Source organism: Ylistrum balloti, unplaced genomic scaffold (genome assembly GCF_031769215.1).
Source record: "Ylistrum balloti isolate Yb309-2 unplaced genomic scaffold, AGI_CSIRO_Ybal_v1 Utg369576, whole genome shotgun sequence".
Lineage (NCBI taxonomy): Eukaryota > Metazoa > Mollusca > Bivalvia > Pectinida > Pectinidae > Ylistrum > Ylistrum balloti.
The window spans coordinates 241,666-266,932 of NW_026781869.1; the positions used below are offsets into that span (position 1 = coordinate 241,666).

The 25,267-nt window shown below is 35.2% G+C and overlaps 1 protein-coding gene across 1 annotated transcript; it reads left to right on the forward strand.

The window, feature by feature from the left end:
• Positions 1 to 9,391: 9,391 nt before the first annotated feature.
• LOC132565461 (uncharacterized) lies at positions 9,392 to 13,797 on the forward strand. Its single transcript, XM_060230103.1, has 6 exons — positions 9,392 to 9,566; positions 10,007 to 10,055; positions 10,326 to 10,492; positions 10,767 to 10,906; positions 12,606 to 12,786; positions 13,718 to 13,797. The coding sequence occupies exons 1-6, from the start codon at positions 9,392 to 9,394 to the stop codon at positions 13,795 to 13,797; spliced, it is 792 nt and encodes a 263-aa protein (XP_060086086.1).
• The last annotated feature ends 11,470 nt before the right edge of the window (positions 13,798 to 25,267 follow it).

A 25,267-nucleotide genomic window follows, 5' to 3' on the forward strand; every position in this document is an offset into this window, starting at 1 on the left:
TATTTACGAATGGATAATTTGTGTACATTCAATGGGTATTTTGTGGGTTGTTTTTTCAGTTTATCACCAAACCCAAAGTGACAGAAATAAGATCGCCTCAATCCATTACGGATTAATGTACCTTTTATCCTTAAACCTGTCAAAAAAGAAGGTGGTTTCGGTAAACTACTCGCGTGTGATTCTACTCGGGACAACCCATTAAAGTTTACGTGGTGTAGATTACGGATATGGTCGGTTTTATGTTTAATAGTTTTTAACTTCCGTTAGGGAATTGCGCATGCGGAGACACATTGACGGATCTGTCCTATCTACAAACTAAACGGAGATGTCGTCATGTGTCCAATAGACAACCATTCTCACGTAATAAATTCAACCGGCGTGTGTGTTAACGCTTTCAACGCCAGTCTACCACGTGGTACTTAAATTCCACCAGGTGGCGATAGGATCGCATTTGATGGTCTGTCTGAGGCGCTCTGCTGTTTCATTTTTAATACCCTAATTGATTTTCAGTATAAATGTGTGAAACACTGAAACGTTTGTTTTAATTCCGAACAACTGTCAACTTTAAAATGTTGAATGTTTACTGTAAAATACCTATTAGATCAAATGGCAAGTACGGGTGGAGAGAATCGATATACAACTATCCTGACAGCACTTCTCGGTTTTATTTCCATCAAAATGTGTTTTGGCCTGGGCTAGTCCTTTGCTAAATAATATCTTGATCTATGAATGACTTCATCAGGTTCACTTGTTAATATTATCAGAAAGGTTTACAAACCCATAAAAGGATGGTTCTAATGTTTGCTACGGCGAGTTGCTGTTGTTATTTTCTATACATATTTTTAACAGCAAATATAATTGGGATAATGTATTGTAATTTGTCTCCTTAATCGTTATTAGTGTCTGTGATTAAATTTGACCTATTGATGTACAAGAGATAAGTACCTTTCAATACCCCAAGGTGACAAAAATTAATAGAGACAGGTCTTTAAGTAGTACAATACTACTAGTATATGACAACATCACGTTTGTTATTGACTTCAATAAATATTTGATCGATGTTTGATTAAATCGTGTTGTTCTACGTACAAGAACAATTATCAAAATTTTGATAGCTCCCCTGGTTATGTGTTGTTTCCCACAAAATGGCTGATTCATCAGAACTTGTTTTCTTCTTGTTATAACTTGTTATATTGTTATATTAAATATTCTAACCTACCAATCAAGAACCTCGTCTCATATTGGTCATTCGGCCTGTTAATGAAGTACATGGATACAGTTTCTATGAATGACGAGTCAAATAAGCAGAGGAGTTCAGAAGACTATGTTGACGGAAAATTTCTTCGCAATAACCTTTGTACATTTATAACACTGTCAAATATTATCCGTCCGGTTTCATTAAACTGACAAGAGATTGAGAACTACTGTTAAAACTGGTTCTCCAGAAGATGTTGGAAAGTACAAAAGATACCTTGTTGCCTATGTCAATTAATGTAATTGTTTGTATCGTTATGTACGTCCCCAGCACAGCTGTGGTCATTTGTTTACGGTGTTCATGATGGGGCAACTGATGACTGCTTTAGTGTTGCAACTGCCATCTTGTACCGCGACATTATACGACTACAGGCTAAACAGTCCGTGTGCATCCCATTCAACGCAGAGTTACAGGGAGCACATACCAACATAATCGATCAATCTTAATCCATACTCAAATAACATAAAACCAGGGTAAACTATGAACTAAAGAAAAATTTACACGGAAACTCCTGGAAAAGTACAAGAGAAATAAGACCAGATGTTCCGGAAAAGTAAGCGTCTTATGCTTCATCGACAACACCCGCCATGTAAACCTCCATAAATCGAAGGAAGTTATGTCTCGTTCTCAAATGAGAACAACGGAACCAACAGGCAAAATAACTAGCATCATGCACGCCCAGATTCATATCACACAAAGGAATAGAATTTTCTTAGTGAAATGGAAGTACAATAAATATCATGTTGTTATAACTTCTTTCAATATCAATCCAAGCAAATTGTTGGATTTTTATGGTTACGAATCTGGCCCCACTTGTATAAAACATCTCAACTTGAGATTTCCTCAAGTCGATTTCCTCAGCTAATATTTCCTTGAAAATATCTTGTATGCAAATTCCTCAAGGAATTTCAGGACATCCTAGCCGATGACTTCCTCCTGTTCCTTGAGAAAATTTTATACAAGCCGTTTTTGAGGAGATATCAGCTGAGGAAAATCTCGACTTGAGATGTTTTATACAAGTGGGGCCTGATCACTTTGTTCTTCAAGTAGTCGGAATCAAACAGATTATGCTTAATTTGTATTAGTAAAGCGGGGTTTATTTAATACATCTTATATCGCAGGATGTAATCAAATAATTTTATATTCCAAAATGACAATTCTCGTTTATTGTAGATCTGTTAAATGCCGCCTCCTCCACACCAGACACTGACTTGATCTTGACTTACAATGTTCCCAGTTTAGTCTAAAGTCACCGGAACTTGCACAAAATAAGGAATCCTATTTGTTTATTATCTCGAATAAACGAGGGGAAATCGCTACCAGCATTTCACTATTGTGCACCCAGGCCGTACAAATTCCATCTTATGAGTAACTCTTGTTCACTATCTATGTTATAACTGTTTTGTTATTGATTCAGAAATCAATTCAGGTCATGAGGACGTGATTTTGTTTCAGTGACGATTTAAATGTTAAATGGATTTAGTGTGGCTGTGGAAAGAGACGTGATACACTGAGAAATGTTTTTCCTTTCATATGTAAGATGCATTTTCTATGCTAGACTTGTTTGATGCCCTTTAGTTTACCTGTCGGTTCTATAGTCGTAAACCGTGTTATAATTTCAGGACGGGACATAACATACTTGGAGATTAAAAGACGCTTACTCCTCCAAAGCACCTGGTCTTATTCTTCTTGTACTTTTTCAGGAGTCTCCGTGTAAACCTTTCTTTTGTTCATATTTTGAATTTGAGTTTGGAATATGATTATATCGGCATGTTGGTATTTACGTGTTGCTTATCCAACCTATATCGTTTCACACATTGAGTTTGATCTCAATTTTACCAATATGAATTATATATAAACTTTTCAATATCTCCCTGTAAATCACTTCCTTTGGTCACATGTTGTTGTCGTTATCTCGAATATTTGTTTAAGATATAAGTCACCCTGCTGTTTTTGTAGAAATGTTTGCAATGCGGAGTTTTGATTGATGTGTCTTTCTCGGGTAGTTATAGTTCGTTTTATCCACTAGATGTAGGTATTTTATTGTCTTTGGCAACGACTAAATAGTATCATGATGAGTAAAATCAGAGACATCTTGTCCTCTGCGAAAGTGTTGGCATTACTGTCCAATAGAGTGGAAACTCTGATAGGGTATGGAGAAGACAGTCAACAAGTCCCATAACGCTATTCTCAGAAGAATCAAGCGACTATTCCAAGTACTCTTACCATTTTATGATCAGATAAACGGAATCCATTGCGACAGGCATTTCGGGTGTCATTGCTAATTTCGCGACGAATACGTTTTACGACAACTTTCTCCTATAGTCTTTTTGAGAAATGTGAGAAATATAATAAAAAACATCCTTGTACACGGAAAAAAACATCGTCTCGGATGGAATTCCATACTGGACTTTGTTGTTCTTAACGTTTCTGTGCAGAACACCAATGGTCTGAAGGTCATATGTTACAGGTACTTTTGAATTTCAACATCTCAGTTTAATTGAGAAGTGTTCTCAAGGAATACTAACGGTTCCCTGGGACTAAAATGTAATTATATACTTATATCAATAAACTTAATACATCCAAGCATGTTACATCGGTAAGTACAACGTAAACGTCTTCTGGAGGCACCAGATCACGAGTATCATTCTATTAGACATTTTATTGGCACGTACACTGGAATTATAATGCATGAAGTGTCTGAGGGGCGGGCCTCGTCACTACTTATACGCCATCCATATGTTTTTTGTTTACACACAATATACTTCGTCTTTTACTCGGACAAGGAAAACAGGGTAAGAGAAGGATAATTATTGGGGATTTCAATAATTACACTGCAAACTCTCGATAAACCTTTTGTTTGCTAACTGAATCATCTTTCCCATCGGGTTAAGATTCTCATGTCACCCCAAGATGTTGGACGATTATATTATCATCATAGGCCTGGTTGTCCAGCAAGTGTTCTCATATTTAATCAATTAAACTTTGGTATAATGCACAAATTGTGTAGATGTCAGGTTGTTCTATCAAGTGATTGCGCCGATTGACACTTTTCACCTGGAAGGACGCTGTGAACTGAGGTCGTAGGAGATATTTTGCCAATTAATGGAAATGAAAAGAAAAAAGATGGTTTGTAAAATAAGAGGAATCACAATTGAATGGGAACACGGACATTGCTATACTCACTCAACCGTTTGGGCTCATTTGATGAAATTCGCACGAAAGTAAATAATGAAAAACAAAGATATATGCGGTATGATTTTGGTACGTTCTAGGTGGCATATCAAGTCACAAAATTTTCATATGAAATGTTCGTTCAATGAGATTGGTAGTCTTTTTACTATGATCGAAGCATCGATTCATTAAAAGGAACCAGACTGAAGTTCGATCGAGCAAGTTATGTACAGTGTATTGATCGAAATCGATTACTATAGTTTGCATACTAAAATCACATATAAATCTCTCTATTTTTTAGTTTATACAAATAAAACTTCATCGAAATAAACGTCATAACCCTCTATGTGATTTTCTTCATTTATTTACATTCAAATCTATACAGTTCCATCAACAAACCTTAAGTAGTGTAAGTAAGGAATATCTGAAACAGAATTTGTAAACTTGTGTCCCGGAAATTACCTAAACTACGTCTGCCGATTAACATCCTTATATGATAAACAGAGAAATATGATCAACAACGGTATACGCATTGAGCATGTGGTAAGCTACACGTTACTGTACAATATGATAAGTACTGGTTATTCCACAATATTAAGTTATACCTTCAATAAAACTATTGATTCTCAAATGATATCATCATTTCGGTATAAATGCTATCATTCGACACATTTTGTCATTTCTTAAGTTACGAAAACATATAGATGCTTAAACTCCATTTCAGAACATTAAAATGTATGTATCCGGAGTTCAACACTTTATGAGATACTACTTTAAAAACATTTTGCTACCCTTTACGTCCATAGATTTAGGCCTAAAAACCTTCTCTTTTTTTGGTTTTTTGTTTTTTCCCCTAAACATTTTATTCAGGAAGAAACCCTCATCGCACTTTTAAGGTACAATAAACTTGTTGATGTCCCTAAAACCAACACTTTTTATCGTTTTATTACTATAACATGTATATGAATGGATTGAAAAGATCATGACAAGACATCTAAGCCTTTTAAAGACTTACAAAAACTCATACCGTACTGGAATGGTGACAAGTGCTAATGTTCTTTGTGCCGTAAAGTGTTTTATCATCATAACATATCCAGTGGATCTCTCTACTAAACAGTCTAGTATAAACCTTGTATGTGGTCTACTTGATACGATAGTGTCGTGACTCAGGGGGCCTTAGTAAACCCGTGATATTATTCAATCTATTATATATCAAACTATTTTTTCCCGTTATTTGTGATGTTAAGTAAAGTGTCATATCTTAAAGCAACTTTGTCTTTTTCCCCTTTAAATGTGTAAATTTTAATGACATGTTTTAATCGCACTAGGCTGTGATATACTAATGCTCATTTAATGTCTGTAAGTTACACGATAGTAATATCACTATAAACTGCTTTGTAGTTACGTGAAAAAAAATCTCAATCATTCATTGAATTTTGCACGTGTGAACATGAAATGTTCTTTTCCGGCAACTATCGGATATCAAGCTCATCTCTGTAGATGTAGTGAATCGAAGGGAAGTAATGATGTGATACGATTCTGCATATTGATTTTGTTACGGTGTCGTTTGTTATGCAGTTGGTTGTAAACGGCCTAGTCCATGTACGAGCTTCTCGAGTTGTCTCCCTTACTATGTAAAACCGCGTAATCCCTACGAATATCATCTGTAAAAAATTGTGTATCAGAAATGATAAAAACTTATAATAAAATTTTCTGCAAAACCATCGCTGATATGATGTAACGTTTTATTTACTTGATTAACAAATCAGAGGCGTGCTTTATATAAATTGCAATAATTTAAAATGACTCCTAAAAAGTACTTTTTTCCCACGACATGTTCGACACCTTAAAATGTAATAAGAAATAAATCAAATAATTTCCTGATAAATATCTTCCTTTCATTCTATAACACAATAGACTGGTGTGGGAAGCATCTTTATTTTCAATTTTCACTTTTCCAGTCATTCTCGACAATCACTCCGAAAAAGGCATCGTACTTGTACATTGATTTAGTAGCATTGTGTCTATAAAAAGGATGAAAGGATACAAAATATCAAAATTATTTTGTCTGATTCAAGGAACTGGTAAAAAATCTCATTTTGTGATCTAGAATCCAATATTAGTTGCATGCTACGTCACATAGTGTTACTATGAAATATTGGATTTTGTCGGTTTTCCAGGAAGGCTACACCGATCCGTAAGTACGAAATAAAACGTGTCTTTGCTTGAGATTTACCTTTCCTACAATAATTGATTACTGGGATATTTTTATCTTTCTCTGTTGTATTCAGACTGGCTGTGATGGACTGATATCCTACAGAGATTGAATTATCGCCCTTTAGTGACCTTCAATGACTTCCACACAAACAGGACATTATATACTTCAAAAAATTATTGTGAGATCGATTACAAGATCAAGTAATTAGTCAGAAAGCCTATCGTTCTTTTATCTTTTGGCATGTCTGTATGTTCCTTGTTGTTTTTAAACAAAGGTTTACATAACTGTGTTTTCAGGCAGCTGTTCTCAAGTGTTTCAATCGTCAGACTATCTTGTGGTGTGATAGAAAACATTGGCAGAGATAATGATTGACACAAAGCCATACCATAGTATAAATCAGGTCACGGAGAGCGTTATCGGCTTCGGTAAAATTTAGCAAGCAAAGACTTCTTTAAAAAAAATAATAAAATCTGAACACAACCGACAGGGCCACAACAAACCGTTTTCACGGATGATAAAGCCATTAATATACTTTATATAGTGTTATCATAATGAATCACATATCCTTGCTTTAGCATGACAGTCCACTAGGTTACATTATACTGCAAACGGGTCCAGAAGTCCTTGTGTGACTTAAATAACGCTGATCCACAAGACGGCAGCGCAAAGTACTATACAAACAACATTGGCGTGGGGACCGACCATACAATTACTGTGTCCACTAAGCAATGCATTTAGACTGGATATGATCTTATTTTTTTTTTTTTTGTTATAAGGGCGAAGGTTGATTTATCAATATCTTAATACTTCGTTATATTGACTACGGTTGGATTAGGTATGACATTAATACTTCGTTATATTGACTACGGTTGGATTAGGTATGATATTAATACTTCGTTATATTGACTACGGTTGGATTAGGTATGATATTAATATTTCGTTATATTGACTACGGTTGGATTAGGTATGACATTAATACTTCGTTATATTGACTACGGTTGGATTAGGTATGACATTAATACTTCGTTATATTGACTACGGTTGGATTAGGTATGGCATTAATATTTCGTTATATTGGCTACGGTTGGATTAGGTATGATATTAATATTTCGTTATATTGGCTACGGTTGGATTAGGTATGATATTAATACTTCGTTATATTGGCTACGGTTGGATTAGGTATGACATTAATACTTCGTTATATTGGCTACGGTTGGATTAGGTATGATATTAATATTTCGTTATATTGACTACGGTTTAACACATGTGTTTTGTTATAACGGTTACGGCTGGACTAGGCATGATTTTAACATTCTATCAGATAGGCTACGTTTGGACAGGATTAATTTTTGTATGTATATTGACGCCAGTTGAACTAGGTATCATGTTTCTGTTTCGTTTTGATGGCTACGTTTGGACTAGATATGATTACGATATTTCATTCTGTTGGCTAGACAAGGTATGATCTTAATATCTTATTGTTTTCTTCACTGTTGATAACAGAGACAACTACGATGTAAATACTTTGAATGGTGCATAACTAAAACGTTAAGAGAAGTACATGAAAAGTTGGTTCATTGTAGCAGCCGTTGTTTTGTTTTAGTTTCATATGAAGACATTCGATGCATGACTGATACACTAACATCATAAAACGCCTGAAATAATCCAGGTCGTCTTCCTGAGCAACCATGTTATCGATACTTACTTAGAATTATCCAAATACAATAGGTACTGTAAAACGAGATGTTTTCAACTAATCATTGTTATGAAAACACCCTTTTATCTTGTTTTAACTCTAAGATTTCTGTCTAGTAACTGCTCTGTTTAGAGTTCGTTTTTCCAAACCCACAATAGAAGATTGTCGTGCCGGGCCGCTGACCTTGGTGAACCGCACCTGTTGGTTCCCAGGCTGTCCAGTATATATACGTCATATACGAGGCACTTAATCAGAGTAGAGCTCGGGCGGACATCTACACAAAAGTATGTATTTGTTCAAATAACCAATTTATTTTCTACCAGGTTATTCAGGGAGATTTAGCCAAATCATTTATCTCTCTTAATCAGTTTCTAGTTAGTTTGTTACATAACTTTACTGTAAGACTTTGTTAGAACATTCACATTAAATGAATTTTTAATCAAATTAGGATTTTGCATATGAAATAATTGCACGGGTGAACTTTTAAAAAACAAAAATTCGGGTTGGTACATGATGTATTACAAACATCTTTTTCAGAATATCGTTCATTTCATTTTCGACAAAATGAAACTAGTTCCGAAATATTTTTATTAATAGTATTATATTGATACCTATATTTAAAGCCGTAAATATCCTCTAGGTTGTTAAGGACCTAAAATGTTATTATTTAAAACACAAAATAATTGAATATATCGCCAAAGTGTTAGTAGCATCAACGGTAATTTGACGATTAGCGCTGTTACAAGGAAGATAACTCTAACTACACTACAATATGTTTCATGCATCTCCCATGGACAGACACACTCTTAACCATTTCCATATTACTTAAAAATGACATTAAACTGTCTGTAGCCACAACTGTTGTCATACCATGAGAGTAAATATCGTTGTCCGTGTTCATCTTCCGTAACTGTATATGGGTAGTCCGGTCTTCTTTGTGTTTGTTTCCAAATTAATGTTTTATTTTGATCACACTGAGATCCTCCCTTGACTTTCTTCAGAGTTCTTATATTGTACTGCGCTATCTCTCATAAATCAGATTTAGACCATGAAGCTGTTCCTTCTTGCTTGCCTGTTGGCTGGGGCCAGCGCCGGATTCCTTGACTCGCTATCAGGAGCCTTAACCAGTGTGAAGGACGGACTTACGTCTGCAGCTTCCTCTACCCTGAGCACCCTCACTAGTGGAGACGTTGGTCAGATCATGTCCCACGTGGTTGTCCCAGGTAATGATGATCTTATATATATATATATATATATATATTTATAGCCATTAGGCCAGACCAACAACTTACCATATACCGATACATTATGTTAAACTCACTCTATGTAGAAATCCGAACCAAGATAATAGAAAACGTAGTCAAAGCTTTATATTATAACTTTATGTATTATTTGATATCCTAGGTTCCATAAGGCTTAGTGAAAGATTAAGCCACAATATAGAGATACATTTACATACTAAAGACTTTGATATAACAATCCACTAGTAGTGCAGTATCAAATCTTAACCTCGAAAACCATTGAAAATATTTACATTAAATTCAATATCTTTATTACACGCATTGATCTCGAAGTGTTAAATCATTTTGTTGTCAAATATATCTGCCCTCGATAGATTCCTTTAGTAGCATGATTGGTACTTTCTAATTACACACATCCTCAGTTGCCGAGCATGCCGCGCTCGCCGCCTTATTGGGAAAACGTGAACACCCGTGAGTTACAATCTTGTTACTAACCTTTAACAGTTATTGAAATGCTTACGTCAGTTTTTCACTCCAGGAATAAGACAACAAAACTTTTACGACTTGGTGTTACTTAAAGTAAATCCATAACGACTCAAATGCAATAAGTGTGACGTAAATTCAGAATTGTTAGGCATGTTTTAAACGGTGTTAGTATTTAACATTGACTTATCTAAATCTATACTGTCACTTGTTTCTCATTTGTGAATATTTTGTGCTGTCTTTTCATTACAAAACCAGACAGGAACCCTCGGTCCAAGAAGTGATCAGCCACGGCGCTCAAGCCGTACAGCACGTACTCGACAAGTACGCCACCGAGCTGCAACATTTCCACGAGCAAATCGCTAGCCTTAATTACCTGAAAGGAGACCTCAACCAGTTCTTCGCTGACATGCAACATTCAAAGTGTATGTGTTATAAACAGGATTTAAGGAAAGCATACGTATTATCAGCGGTATTGAAAGCTAGTTCCCTACAAAATAAAAACATTCGCGGTATTTCAGAAATAGATGATGTCAATGATTTTTTACAGAATTGCGAGTGTTGTCTTAGTTTCGTTATCTTGTCTATAAATATTTGCTATTCATACAGTTGAAACGATGTTACTAAACTTCCTGTGTAATTTAATCATATATGAGACAAATGCGACGTTGGTGAAGTCAATGCGTTTGTTTATTACAGTGGTACACAATACTGCCTTGGACAACATCGTGACTAGTGTCCAGCAAGCTTTGTCCACCCACAAGAGACAGACTGCAGACTCTGGACTCCTCTCAGGACTGTCTGGACTCTTTGGCTCAACTGTGGACAAGTTGAAGGAGGTGAGCTGAAGTCTTCAAAATGGAATTCTATGATGACGTTTACCATTTCTTTTACCGGGATGGGACATCTTAGGATTCCTGTCTGTGTGACTATCTGTGTGTTTGTCTGTCTGTCCATCAGTCACAATAATCCAACTTTTTTGTAATGCCGTCATGAACAGAGCAGATTTTTGGACATATGTTATAACAAGACACAGATCTGTTTTAAGTTTCAGTTCTTCATTGTATTGTTTTTTTGTACTTTTTTTACTTTCGTTTAGTTTAGACTTTGGTTTTGCCAAATTTTTCCCATTTTGTTTTGTTTGTTTATTCTTTCACATGTCTAAAGACTATTCACTAAAATGTTATATATGTTTGGCTTATTACGGACATTCTTTGTGACACTAATGTCTTACTTGTTGCATATTGTTCCTGTCCGTATCACTCTCTTCAATGAATCAACTTTATTTCTTGTGGTATTTCGACCTTTGACCGCGGATGGGGTCTAGTTCGGGAATCAGAGATAAACTTACGGTGATTTTAACAGAACATCATTCATTTCGGTAATGCAAACCTAGTGAATGTATTTCATAGCTCATTTTGTTCCAACTGACTGAAACATTCACAAGATAAATCAATATTTTAAAAATGTCTCAATGGAGATTTCGTTTCAAAGTCATCATTAGTATTATTTATAGTGAGATGTAAAGTAATGGCGCTAACATGCAGAAGAGCGAGTGCATTCAGCTACTGCAGGCAAAGGGAGGCTTACAGGGCTCTGGTTCTTTGAACATAAAAAAAACAAGTCCTTTTCCATGTATTTGTGTGCGTGAAGGCTATCGACAATGAACTAAACGCGACTTTGTGATGATGAATTTTCTATCAGGCTTTTTTTTTTTTTTTTTAATTGATTTTTTGTTATAGATTTGTGTGTTGCTGTTATATATATATATTGTAAATTATTGCAGATTAAATTTAATCCTTACGTGATATCACTGCTCTGTCAAGTACCGATATAGGACTTTTCGGTGCTGTATTGAAACCTGTTACAGAAAAATTCAAGTATATACATTTTTTCATCTTCAAGAAGTATACTAGCTTGCTGTGTGGAGGGGTGGGGTCGTAGTAATATATTTGTTTGATAGAAAAGTTGTCCTGTGTTGAATCAGAAAGACTTTTGTTTCGTTTTCAGTAAAGGAAACTGCGAAAAAGATCTCTGATATTCATGAATATGTGTCTATTAAGTCTATTAAAAAGCCAAAACAGTTCACCAAACTATATATGTCATCGACATATATAAATTATTAATTTGTCGTTTACAATACATCAATACAAAAATAAAACATGCTTGCATGATCTAACTTGAACTTGAAACATTTCTCTTTATGGATTTTAACAAAAGGTTGTATGTCGGTATGACATCAATATTACCTGGTCCACACGGTTTCGGCACATCGTGTCACTATTGTTGGCAATATCTGAAATTCTCATGACGTTATTCTCACATAAAATTGACGTCAATGAATACTTCCTAAAAGCAACCCCAAAATTATCTTTGATTAAGTGTATTAATCAGTATCTGGTCGCTTTCTCAAAGTCGTTTTATTTACAGTTCTGCCACATGCATATTGAAGTGACTATTTGTGGATCAATGATTACTCATGTCTGAACGATGTCTAGCAAAATCACGATATCAATTACTTTAACAATGTTTTTTCAGACGTATAACGGTATCCACGACACACTCTCACAAGGATCAACAGGTATACTTGGAGCTTTGACCGGCCACATTTCTCATCTGACCGATTCCCTCAGCCATATAAAGGACACTGGCGCAGCCCTTCTGGCCACTGGTCAGGAAACACTTGCAAATTTACAGAACTCTGCCAGCACACTCTTTAGTAAGTTACTAAGAAGGCGTCTCTGGTTTATCAAATGCCAATAACAATGAATATGCATTATTCAATAGGAATGAGATTTGATTAAGGTTTTATACATCAGACAGACAGCATGCAATAGTATCAATTCATTTTCTATCCGTATCAGGAAGTGGTTTCAAAACAAGACAACTGTTTCTGTTGTTAAACGTGCATCATTCAATATACTGAGATCTGGTATCAGTTTTGCTAGTAAGATGTTTACATGTCACTGTTGATTCAATATTCAAGGCCTTGTTCCTAATATCACTATTTCCTTGCATGATGTCGATAAATGACATACCAACTCGCTACACTGAATTTTGAAAGATGCATGATGAAAACTATTATAGAAATGTCGTCATGTTGCTGCCATTATCGTTTGCGATATAAACGTGGACGTATTTGATGCTCGTTGATATTCCTAACGTATCTGTTGTTATTTGCATTGTTCATTTGATCACGTGACATTAACTACTTTGGTTGACCAAGATTTAGATGGCTTGTGAAGTCGATAAAGCAGAAGACTATTGCCAATCTGGAGCACCTATGATCTATACTCTCCTTGTTTATGGTCTCCGTGTGAATTATTCTTTCTTTCATATTTTGCTCTAGTTTTATCGAATTTGTGTATGAGATAATTTTCTAAATTTTCGGTATTTTTTTTTTTTTTTTTGATGATGATTTTGACTGCCAACTTTACATATGTTCACTGTATGCATCGGTCAGCCAGCTCTCTACTTTATTATTATCATTTTAATGCCGTAGTACCTATCCGGGTAATGTAATTTGAGTATACTTACTGTAAAAATATCCTTATTGACCTTGGAGTGTCTGGTCACTGTTTATTTAATCTTTGTTGCAGTTATGTTATCTTACCGAACCTTAATGGTATATATTGTATGTTTACTTGCAGACCAGGCTCAGGCCGGCGTACAGGGCCAGGCATCCCAGGCCCTGGATACTCTGCTACATCCCGACCTCGGCAGCTCATAGATTGTGACATATCTATGTATATATTTATCTAATAAAATCATCGATGTCACCACACGGGCTTCATATTTCAATTGATTTTAATCATATTTTACGGACAGAATGTTCAGGTAGTTACACCATCTTACGTTCTTGTCATATATATTCCACAGTGTACCTATCAATATATCTAAAAAGGTATGACATTCTAGTATCCAAATACACATAACTAATAAAAAAAAGACTGTAAAAAATCAACCAAAACAGTCTCTACAAACAAATAAATACATAAAATAGTTCTATGTTTAAGGAGAACAAACGATGTTTTGAATGCGGATTTTTGTCAATTCTTCCGGGTCAGGAGTTCAGATACGATGGAAGGAATGGAAAACTGCTACACTATGAATGCCGAATATTACGAAGCGTTTAACAGTGTTAAAAAAATCTACATAAAAAAGCGTCTGAAGAGAACAGACTGAATATTTACACTGCTGCATTATCCGGAGAAAGTAACGATGTACACGTGATTGTTTTATTTTGTTTTATTGTGCACGTTGTTCAACTATCCCCCATGTCCAACAAACCGCTTTGTCTTCTTTCGTGTTTCCTTTGTCGGAGAAAATGTCTTAAAGAAAAGAGTCAAGAAGTGTGTTTCAGTACATGTATCTTGCGTCTCGCCGTTATACCAACACGAAACTTCTGCGGAGAGAGTACTTGTGTACAACGCAATGATGAAAATGCGTTTCTGCGAAGGAGGCTACTTTGCGGAGAGACAGTATCGGAGAGAAGAAGCCTGCCTTGATTAAATCTGAGACATCCCTTGTGCTACGCTGTGATCAAAGCCGTTGCAGAGACTCGGTTACACTCAAACAACGAATTGAAATTTCACAACCGAGACTCAACAAGAGTAACCCACTCAACACTTGTATACATGAACGTCGGTAAAAGCGGACGATAAACCCTTTCCAACAAACGAAATAATCCAGCATTATAAATCATATATATAATTCATGACACGAACAGCTCTGGTAGCTGGGACAAAAACATCAAGAAAATACCAACATGACAACATTATTATAATTCAAACTCAAATTCCATAAACCTTGGTCAAAATATGAACAAAGAAATATTTACACGGAGACTCCTGGAAAGTACAGGAGAAATAAGACCAGGTGTTCCGGAAAAGAAAGCATCTTTTGCTACATCGACGACACCCGCAATACAAATCTTGGTCAGTCCAAGTAAGTAAAGTCACACTCTCAAATGAGAACAAGGCATACAATAATGGAAGCAATAGGCAAACTAACGAGCATCAAATACGTCTAGATGGAAGATAGGGCACAATTTTGTATGATAACATATCGCTGATAATAATAATAATAATGAAAAACAACAAGAAAATACCAACATGCCAACATATTAAAAAAAACTAGGACAAATGAACGTATCCTAGAAAAAAAGTTCCTATAAAAATTAAACTACAGGTAATTGATATTGAGATATCTTTTTCTATAGAAGCCATACCAGGAATGTTTGTATTATACCACATCAAGTGAAATGTGACAGAAGTCACACAAGGAAATAACATCTTTTAGATAGAAATCTGGACAGAATTTACAATTCAAATACAAGAGTCGTCGGCTGTGAAATGCACAGAATTGCAAAAAAAGAGTTATAAATGTTCTATTGTGGATTATGGAAGTTGACCCATAATTCGATCGTTTTATAGAATAAAGATCACGCATGATTTCCAGGGAATGTTAAATGCGTTGTACACGTATATGTATATTTTTTGAAGCGCTGTCGCAATTCATGGAAAATATGTGTAGGAAACCTCGCGGAATTTAAGCACTACCGCAAAAACCAAAGCACCTATCGATTTCAAACAATTTAAACTTTAAAATTTCCAATCGTCTTAAAGTCAAATTTTAGAAACAAATTTTATGTACTTAAGTGGAAGCTTAGATCCTGCGCTTCAGAATTTAAACATGAAGGACGAGTCCCAGAAGAAGAAACAGCTGTATGTTACAGTGTTTATTCATTGTATAGTTCTCATGTATCTCACTCTAAAGTTGTTTTCAAGTGTTAATCACTTCTGTGTATTTCGTGCAATCATTCCTAGAAGGTTACCATGGATGGTAGGGTTACTCGAAACCACTTTTAATTTGCCTGATTTTCAATCTGATACTATATTGAAGAGTACGATTACATCAGGAAAGTAATATGAATAAACAGTAATAACCGCCCAATACTTTTTGAGAATTAAGTTTATTTGTTATCATGCTAGGTATTTGTAGAAATAGATCATTCTATTTCAGTTTCTTTGATCTCTTAGGGATCATGGATAACGATATCGGTGAACTGAAATGGATTGCCCACTATAATTTGTCGGGAATGTGATAGCGAGGTTAGTATTCAAACATATATATGCATATATATAAAAGTTGTGTACCTGTTGTTTCTAGTGTACAATCGTGGCTGGCGCATCGATTTTCTTCTTAGCAACTTGTATTTTTTCATTGCTTCCCTTGACGTGCTCCATTTTTTGGCAATTTTTGAGCGTTTTCCGATGTCAGAAAGTTTATGGACTTTGTCTGCATGTCTCGAAACATCGGTCTTATATATGATTCTGCTGGGTGTGGCTTTTGGGCAAATCGTGTGATAAGAAACAAACAAAAAGCATAATGAAAATACCAATGTATCAACATAATCATTATCTAAACTCAAATACGACGGCAAGCTATGAACAAACAAAAGATTTCCACAGGGAAATAAAAGTTTGAATCTACAATAATGGTTCGTAATTCTTCAAAGCTGTTATTTTAAATCAACAATTTGACAATGATTTGTCAGGTGTTGATAATGGAGTTAATATATGTATTGGTATTTCAAAATATACGTAATTTGAAGACGGAAGTCATACTATTTTAGTATTGATAAGCCTTGCTCTTAAACATTGTATTGTCCCTTTCCTGGCTGGCATTCCAAATGTTGGATAAGTCTAACGAAACAAAACATGTATTTACCAAACTTTACATTGTTTATACTGAGACAAAGACAGGTATAATTGAGATTAATGTCACAATAATGCATTATGATAGGTCAATAACGCTCGAAATCTGTTAACATTGTCTTGAATAACGTATCACATATCCTTATTTTTTTTCAAAACAGATGACACGATTTCTTGGAGTAGATATTAAAACGGGTGTCACTCTTAAAACGTTTGCTTGAGGACAATGTGATTATTTTTATTCTAAATTTTGCATACAGAAAAAATAGTACATTACGCATTCCATTCAACTACATACAGTTTTATGTGGATAGGTGGTACCATATATGATAGTTCAGGACAGTAACTGTCATCTCAGAGGGATCTTGGTGTCTGTTGTCCTGTGATTTTCAATTGTTCACAATTGAGGTCGGTCTTAAGTTTTGTACACACATAGAGAAAAAAAAAGATGCATGAAAAATAGTGTCTAGTATTTTTTTTAAATAATCATAGTACAAGGACATGCTTGTATGTGTTATTTTATTTAGAAACGCCAAGACTAGTTGGAAAATAGTCATAACGACTTTTAGCCAACGGACATGTTGCTTTTCTATGGTCGTTCGACAATGCCAACTCGGAGCAGCATATGTTTCGAATCTCCAAACCAACAATTTTGCGATTAAGTCGATGTGACGTTAGGTAGGACGCTCATCCTCATATTGAAATGAAAGGCATAAGCCGAGTGTCCAGCACATGTATGTTGTGTAGCCACCAAGGAACTCCACGTCGTCGTTGTCGTCATTGATATCAACAGCAGATACGGTTAAACGCATTAATGGCATACCTATGACGCTGTGTATCGCAAGACGAATGCCACTTGACAGTCGTGAGTAAATGCGTGTTTACGTCATATCATAATTTCCAGCATTTAATGTCAGTATTTTATACACAGATGAAACAACTTTCCTGTCGTGTTTTGAAACTTTAATACCTTATACGATACTTTAAAATGATAACAACACAACGACTGATCATTCCTATATATTTATCTGTGTTGCTGGAAAGTCTCCATCGTCCTCGACATATTTAAAATCATGTATATATTTTGTCAAATTGTACATTTGAAGGCTACAAACCATATGCGTCACCAATCCATCTTTTGTTCTTAACACTACATTTTAACAAGGTTTACATGACGGCTGTCGTTGATGAAATCGATGAAACAATAGACGCCTACTTTTCCAGAACATCTGGTCTTATTCCCCTTGTACTTGTTTAAGAGGTTATGTGCAGATCTTTCTTTTGTTCATCTATTGACCTAGTTTTATTGTATATGAGTTTGAATTATCACTATATTGTCATGTTGGTATTTTCTTGGTTTTTCGTTTTGTTTTATTTTGTTTTTTTGTTTTTTTTTTTTTTTTTTTTGTTTTTTTGTGGTTTTTTTTTTTTTGTGTGTTTTTTATTTATTTTTTTTATATATTTTTGTGTGTGTGATTTTTTTGTAATCTAAGAATTGAAACAGTTGAATAATTCTTACTTCATAGTGTTGAAATATGTCTAGTTATTGTTTGTCTTTCACTGTTTGGTTACTTCATATTACCCATCCATAAATAACTGCTGTTAATATTACTTTCTTTTAGATACATTTCGTTATTGACATGAACAGTCTTATATAATCATTCTAATCCAATGCGTGTAACAGAGTGTGAAATATGTCTAGTTTCTATTTGTATGCTTTCCCAACAGTATTGGAATACTTTTGTGTGATGATAGGCTTATTACTAGATAGACCTCCGATTCCATAGTTTGATAACATTCCAATTTACACGCTTTATCGATAATATAGAAAAACTTAGGTCAAATGATATGCTATTTATATATGTACCAATTATACCTTAGGGTCCGTAGTTTTAATAAGCTTTCCTTTTACACATTATTACACAGTATAGGCATATATACCAAATAGACCTCAGAGTACGTAGCTTTGATAGCATTTTAATTCAATGTCCATGGGAAATTATGATCACATTGTTTTAATGAAATGATAGAAAATTCCACTTTTTAGTGTATTTTCTTGCAACGTTTAGTAGACGTTGTAGACGTCTGAGACTATTGCTTATAAGTGAGATGTAGACAGCAAAACATGGGTTAGTGCAATTAATTGATGAAATTCAATTGCTTCTTTGATTTATAATGCGCTAATAAGATTGGATATAATTGTTGACAACAGCATTGCCGATGCCTTGATAAGAGCTAGACAATGTTCTGAAAAATGTTTCCTGTTACTCCAAGTAACAACAGCATTTATGCCTTTATTTTGCAAGGTATAAAACGCTTTTCATTCGCTATAGACATTACTTTTCTGTTCCATGTTTTTCATTAATGCATTCATGATCGTTAAAGGATGGCATCGTGAAACTTGTTTTTTATGAAATTCAGTATTTTGCTGTCATCCATGCAATTACAAATAATTTTCTTTCTAAAATTTGTATAAGACATGAAGTAAGCTGAAAGACGGTAAGTATCCGATTTTATGTTGACTTTTATATATAGGAAATACAACTTTCCATTTTTCGGTATATTCTATTATATTATCAACAGTTTCTCGCCACGCCTCGTTTGTTATGTAATCGATTCATGAACATTTATTTAGTCATACTTGTCGTATACATACATTGGTCATATAAACTGATGAATCTGTTCTCTCGAGATGTCTGTATAAAGCTGTTCGAAGAAGTATGTTGAAGTGCCTGCAATCCCAATAGGATACTTCCTATCGAGAAACATGTTGTTTTAGCCTTACGTTTTGTCCATATATGCACTGATTTGCACCATACAGAGCCTGTTTTCGTTTATTGACGAACCTTGGCCCCTGTCCGTAATTGCAGATTTCTGGTCTTGATGGTTCTTGATCAATACCACCGAGTCAAACCGTTCTGCGTTATTCCACTTTTGAACTACGACGGATTTAATGCCATATTTGTACGGTTGCATGAATCCCGTCATATCGTCGACCGAAGATTTCATTACTGGTTCTGATAGGCAACCAGATAGTACTGTATAAACAAGACATACCCTATATTCAAAGTGTTAATTGTCTTCGTTAAACCGTCATCCCTTCCTTTAGTCTAGCATCAATGAATTAGCTATGGCAAGTATGGGAGTCCTTACTTTTTTTCGCGCAATGTCGCGTCCGTTGGGGATGTTGTTGTTATTTTTCATTGGCTACGTAATACCCCCTCGGAAAATTAACTGCTTTATATCTTGTGAGATCCTTTTTTATACGAATATCTTCCAATAATTTCAACACTTGAACGACATTCGTTTTTGTCACTTTGTTTCAAAGACGGTTAAAATATTTCTGAAATTAAGAATGTCTTTGTTGCCGACTTCAGTAAATTTATTCGCAAATATTCAACGCTTACGTCCAATTCGTTGACGTTTCCCGATAATAAGGCTTGTACTTGTGAGCAGCTGTCAAATCTGACTAAACCCTACCATTGCTACATACGTGTTCAATTTCAATATCCGAGTATAAAAAACCCTATCTTGTTGCAATCTTTTCCATAATTGACCTAAGTCTAGGACTTTTAATTTTCCTTAGTGTACGTTTACCCCTAAGACAACGGCAGTGTCCCTGACCCGATCCAATACACTATTTCTCTACAAGTTAATGACCCTCGGACCTCTCACAAATTTGGGTTTATATATTACCCTCAAGGGGAATGTCTTATCTAGTTTTTTTCAAATGAATCCGTGTTATAAGACGGGCTTTGTGACGGGAAATCCGTAGGGGTTGGAGAGCTAACTGACACTAAGGGTAGGGCTTTTAGCTGGGCTTTGGTACAGCTGATTATCGCTCAATGAATATAACACACAAAACACTTACATGATCGTTTTATAGTATACAGCCATAAATTCTTCAGTGGTGTATGGATTACCGATATGATGTACAAAATATATCACCTTGACTTTAACGGCAAATGTAGCATCTTTTGTATGAATCGAAATGTTGAAGCATCAGCGAAAGGTACACGGTGATGGAAGGGCTCGGTCATGGTGCGTAGTGCTTTTTGATCGTTATTAATGATCCAGGAGCTGAGTTTGAGCATAGACTGAAAGTAGGAAATGTACCTATTCAGGAACGGACGATACTATGATGTTTCCCGCCTCCATGGACCATCTTCAAAATAAATATGATACGTTTAAACGAATCATAAGATTATTAGATATTATAATTTATATATCTTAGTGAAAAATAGCTTCCGTAGGTATTTAGTACCTTTTACACAGGTATCATCTTTACAAATAATCTAAAAGACGATAATGGAGTATGTTACTCGTGTGAAACGGGTAAGAGAACACTCAACTCGTTAGTAGGTATGTGGTATAATAGACTAGATTCTTTAACAAGTAAGGCTATTTTAACGTCTGTTATTACGTCAGAAATCCTATATGGATGTAGAATAAGTATACTAATAAGGCACAAGACCAAGTCAATGTTACATCAAGATACACCTGCAGAAAATGTGTTGGTGTCTCACAAAGATCACCCACCACGGTTACCTTGCAGTGTATGGGTTTGAATCTATGGAGTGAAGTAGAAGGCATGATTTTTTGGCATAAACGATATTCTTCGTCAGTCTTTGCTGCTTTCTAGCTGGTAACAGGTTGAAAAGGGAAAATGGTTTTTATACCAGACGTTTATCAAAAAATGGAGAAATTTAACTATGTTTTTTCAAAGAACAAATCACAGACACCGCTTTATACCTGAAGAGTTCATAGAAAAGGTTCTGAAAAACTGTTTTGAAGCTGTTTTGACGAATTGGTATTATGATGAATTGAAACAAGATCTCTCTTCCAAAACAAATGCTACAGTGGGTCCTAATCCCGTCCTGACTTTATGTCAGAAAATCCTCTAGATATAGCTGGAAACTTGATGAGGTAGTAATACTATGGATGAAAACTGAAGCTGAAGGGGTTATTTGTACACTTTGTAGAAAGTTGAGCACTGATATCATTTCTTACCTACTGATCGAGTGTCATGTGCATTACCTTACGCGTGATTCCTTCTTTGATAACATTGTTAATGTAGTAAATATCAGAGACTATGTGAGATTTCGTCTCTTAAAGAGAATCCTTAATCAGGTTTTCTGTTGGTCAGCTGTACTCGCGTTGATTTGTCTGACGAGAAGTGGTAGACTTTAAGGTTTGTTGTTGCTGATGGAGTTGAGATGATACTCTCCACTATGAACTCACGGCTTGAACTGATTGTGTCATGACTTATGAATGATATTGAAGTTTTATGTGCGGAATCTGTAACTAGCATTGAATTATGCATTTTTCAATGTTGTTTGAGATATCTTTACAGAGGAAATAAAGAATGTTTGTCATTGTTTTTATTGTTTTTATCAAGTGGCAGGTCAACCTCACGTCCACCATGTTGAAGTACATCTGGTTTATCTATAACGTTTCACAAGGACAAAGCTGGATTAACATTCACAAAATATATGTGTGAATATAAGATGAATATCAAGGGTTTTTCAACCTTTTATTAAAGATAACCTTTGTACCTTGGTAGCAACAAATGTGTAAACCAGTGTTAATTTTAATTCAACTTACATCGCTTTCAGCATCTGTACTTCTCCAGTAGTTCCCTTAATAATATTCATAATATAGACCGAATGTCAGTGTGTTTTTGCACCTCTCCTGGTAATTATTGCATTTGCTTAGGGAGGGGGCAAGTTACTTTGAACAGCCATGTTTTACTGGCCTTTGACGGATCTATTTATTATCTATCACACTGAAACGTCATGCCTGTACAAAGTACCAAGACACCTCAACTGGTCTACATCGCCTCTATTACTGATCACCATGCTTTATATGTTATGGCTAGGGGACAACATTTCCTCCTATATGGGCGCACGATTTACATCAAAGGTCAAAAGTAAAGTAGTGCCAAGAGAAACATAAAGGAGATCAGCTGTCTTTGAAAAGAGAGGAAACAAAAATATATCACGTTTAGTCACCTTTTTACAATGACTGCATTACAGTATGTGGGCAAAAGGTGCAAATCATGCGTGTTAATTATAGGATTGAATTACGCCCACACCATACTCTCTTTTGAGGCACCTACAACGCTACCAAATAAGCGATATTGATTGTACTACCTTTACTTATGTACATTTGACCTAAGATAACTGTTGACCCGGATGAAACATAACATATACAGAACACGTGCTATCAAAGTGCTTTAATTGCGCATATTTTCAACTGAACAAGCACAAGAGTGTCTACAGGTGAGTTTATACATTACCTAGTTTTTTTCGAATATACTTCTGTAATTCCGAATTTGACTGGATAATGATATAGTATACATCATCCAAATTTTGGGTTTGGTTTAACACTGCAGTTTGGTAATGATAAGACGTAGTCTGAACACTCGATAGACATGAACCCAAGAGATAGTACGTCTTGTTTCACGGTGTCACTGTTAATGCTGTCTTAGTCGGTTCCTTATCAATGCTATCATCGCCTCATCTGATTTAAGATAACGACGCAGACAGCAAATATTCTATTTTCTAAAAACACATGTAAGGTTTCATGATTAAGGTTAAATCTATATGAAATCAATCATTCTTACTATAGCCAGGCTATCGATAAACCATCACGGACAAAAATAGCGTTTGGGTGTGCTATTTATATCATCATAAATTTTAATCATACATAACGTCAATTTGTTTAAGTTCGTAATTGCGATGAAGAACGGTAAAACTAGTGCCATTCTGCTACTAGTATTTATTATCCATGAGACTGTATGCCTGTCATTGCTCCATGGACACATGAAATCACAGGAAGCACTGGCGATCAGACCAACATCAGAGTTGGAGCATTTGGAGGCAATCATCGGCGGGGAATTGGAGAGTGAGTCAATTCGATAGTCAGAAACTAACATAGCCAACCCTCAAATACAAACTGAAGATCTAGAGGAGGGTGCTCCTTAGTTTGTATACTAGTCACTTCGGGAATATCCATGCTGTGTTTTGAAATTTACAAAGGTTTAGATCGAACAGTAAAACGGATATTTGCGATATAATGATCTCGATAAACATGGCAGTGCTATCCTTATTTTGATCGTATAGATTTAAACAACAATGTTGTTAGAGCGTCTATTAGTTGATAATTCCAAAATATGGGTCACTTTAATCTGGATTCTTGACCCCACTAATGTCACATTTTCAGTGGCGTAATTGACAGTCGTCACTCAGGCTGGATGATATGCATATGATAATTTTGCGGACGGACAATTTTCCATAGTAATAATATCGTAAATTGCTTCCATTGGCCAATCAAATACCATGTTACGTCGCAAATGAAGTAGAAGGGTGTTACAAAAAGTACAGTACATGTTTGAATATAATTGTAGAATAAAGTACTGTATACACGATAGCTGATTAACTGATATTAGTGGCGTAATTTGAGGCAATCCTGAAGGCAATAGGAAAGCCTATTCGGCTGTAAAAACTGTTTGTAAAGTATGATAAAGCCTTAGATATCCAATAAGTTTAGAGGAACATCACGAGGGTATGTATATTCTGAGATATAATGGTGTTTATGATACTGTATCACATATATCTTGTAAATGTACATTATGTAGTAAGTAAACAGGTATATAATGCGCGTTTATTGAATGATACACTTTCTGTACGTAGGACGAATCTAACGTGCTCCATTCTTAGACGCGATAGAGCCCATTCTATTTAGTAAGGCATTCACACATAGTTATCATAAAATGATATCTGATTTTAGATACGCCCATACATGTATTCCTAGGCAACAACTCACATTTAATCTAAAAAAGATGAAAAAGTAGGGACCAAATTCATGTCATTTTGCAATTTGGTAGATAAATAATTCCAATATGTATATTTCAGTCTGACAAAACTATACACAATGAGAAAGCAATGCGTTCTTATGGTGATCATTCGGGACATATTTGAGATACATGTAAGGTGTGGCAGTGGTTGTTTTCTTAAAATCTTTCTCGGCGTAAATATCTTTACACTTTAACGTATTTGGATTCTCAAAAAAAAAAAAAAAAAAAATACAAACCCCGAAGCAGCAATGAAAGGAATCGGTATACTAGAATAATAACTATTTAGGAAAATTATGATAAGATTGTTGGCATCTTAAAGAGTTTGATTAATTGTACTGCAGAAAATGGGTAAGGATTAAAGTATAAATATCACCCCCATCGCAGCGTAGGAATTTGAAGAGTGCAAATGAAGTGAAAATATTTCTTGTGCGATATAGCAACAAGAAGGTACTATTGACATTCGACAGATGAGATCCTTTGTGCCCCTCATATATATAGATATACGCATCATTTTTTTATTTATTAATTTGAAGGTCTCATCCCTGAAGGACTAACGGACGCTCTTGGTCACATTATCGGCAGACGAGTAGAGGTAGGTAATGACTTAATACAGTATTGTTGTA

Bases quoted from the DNA above. Each gene is read 5' to 3' on its own strand.
- LOC132565461 (XM_060230103.1), top strand. From the start codon at position 9,392: ATGAAGCTGTTCCTTCTTGCTTGCCTGTTGGCTGGGGCCAGCGCCGGA. The intron at 10,056-10,325 runs GTGAGTTACAAT...TTACAAAACCAG, and splicing joins TTGGGAAAACGTGAACACCC to ACAGGAACCCTCGGTCCAAG. The intron at 12,787-13,717 runs GTAAGTTACTAA...GTTTACTTGCAG, and splicing joins CTCTGCCAGCACACTCTTTA to ACCAGGCTCAGGCCGGCGTA.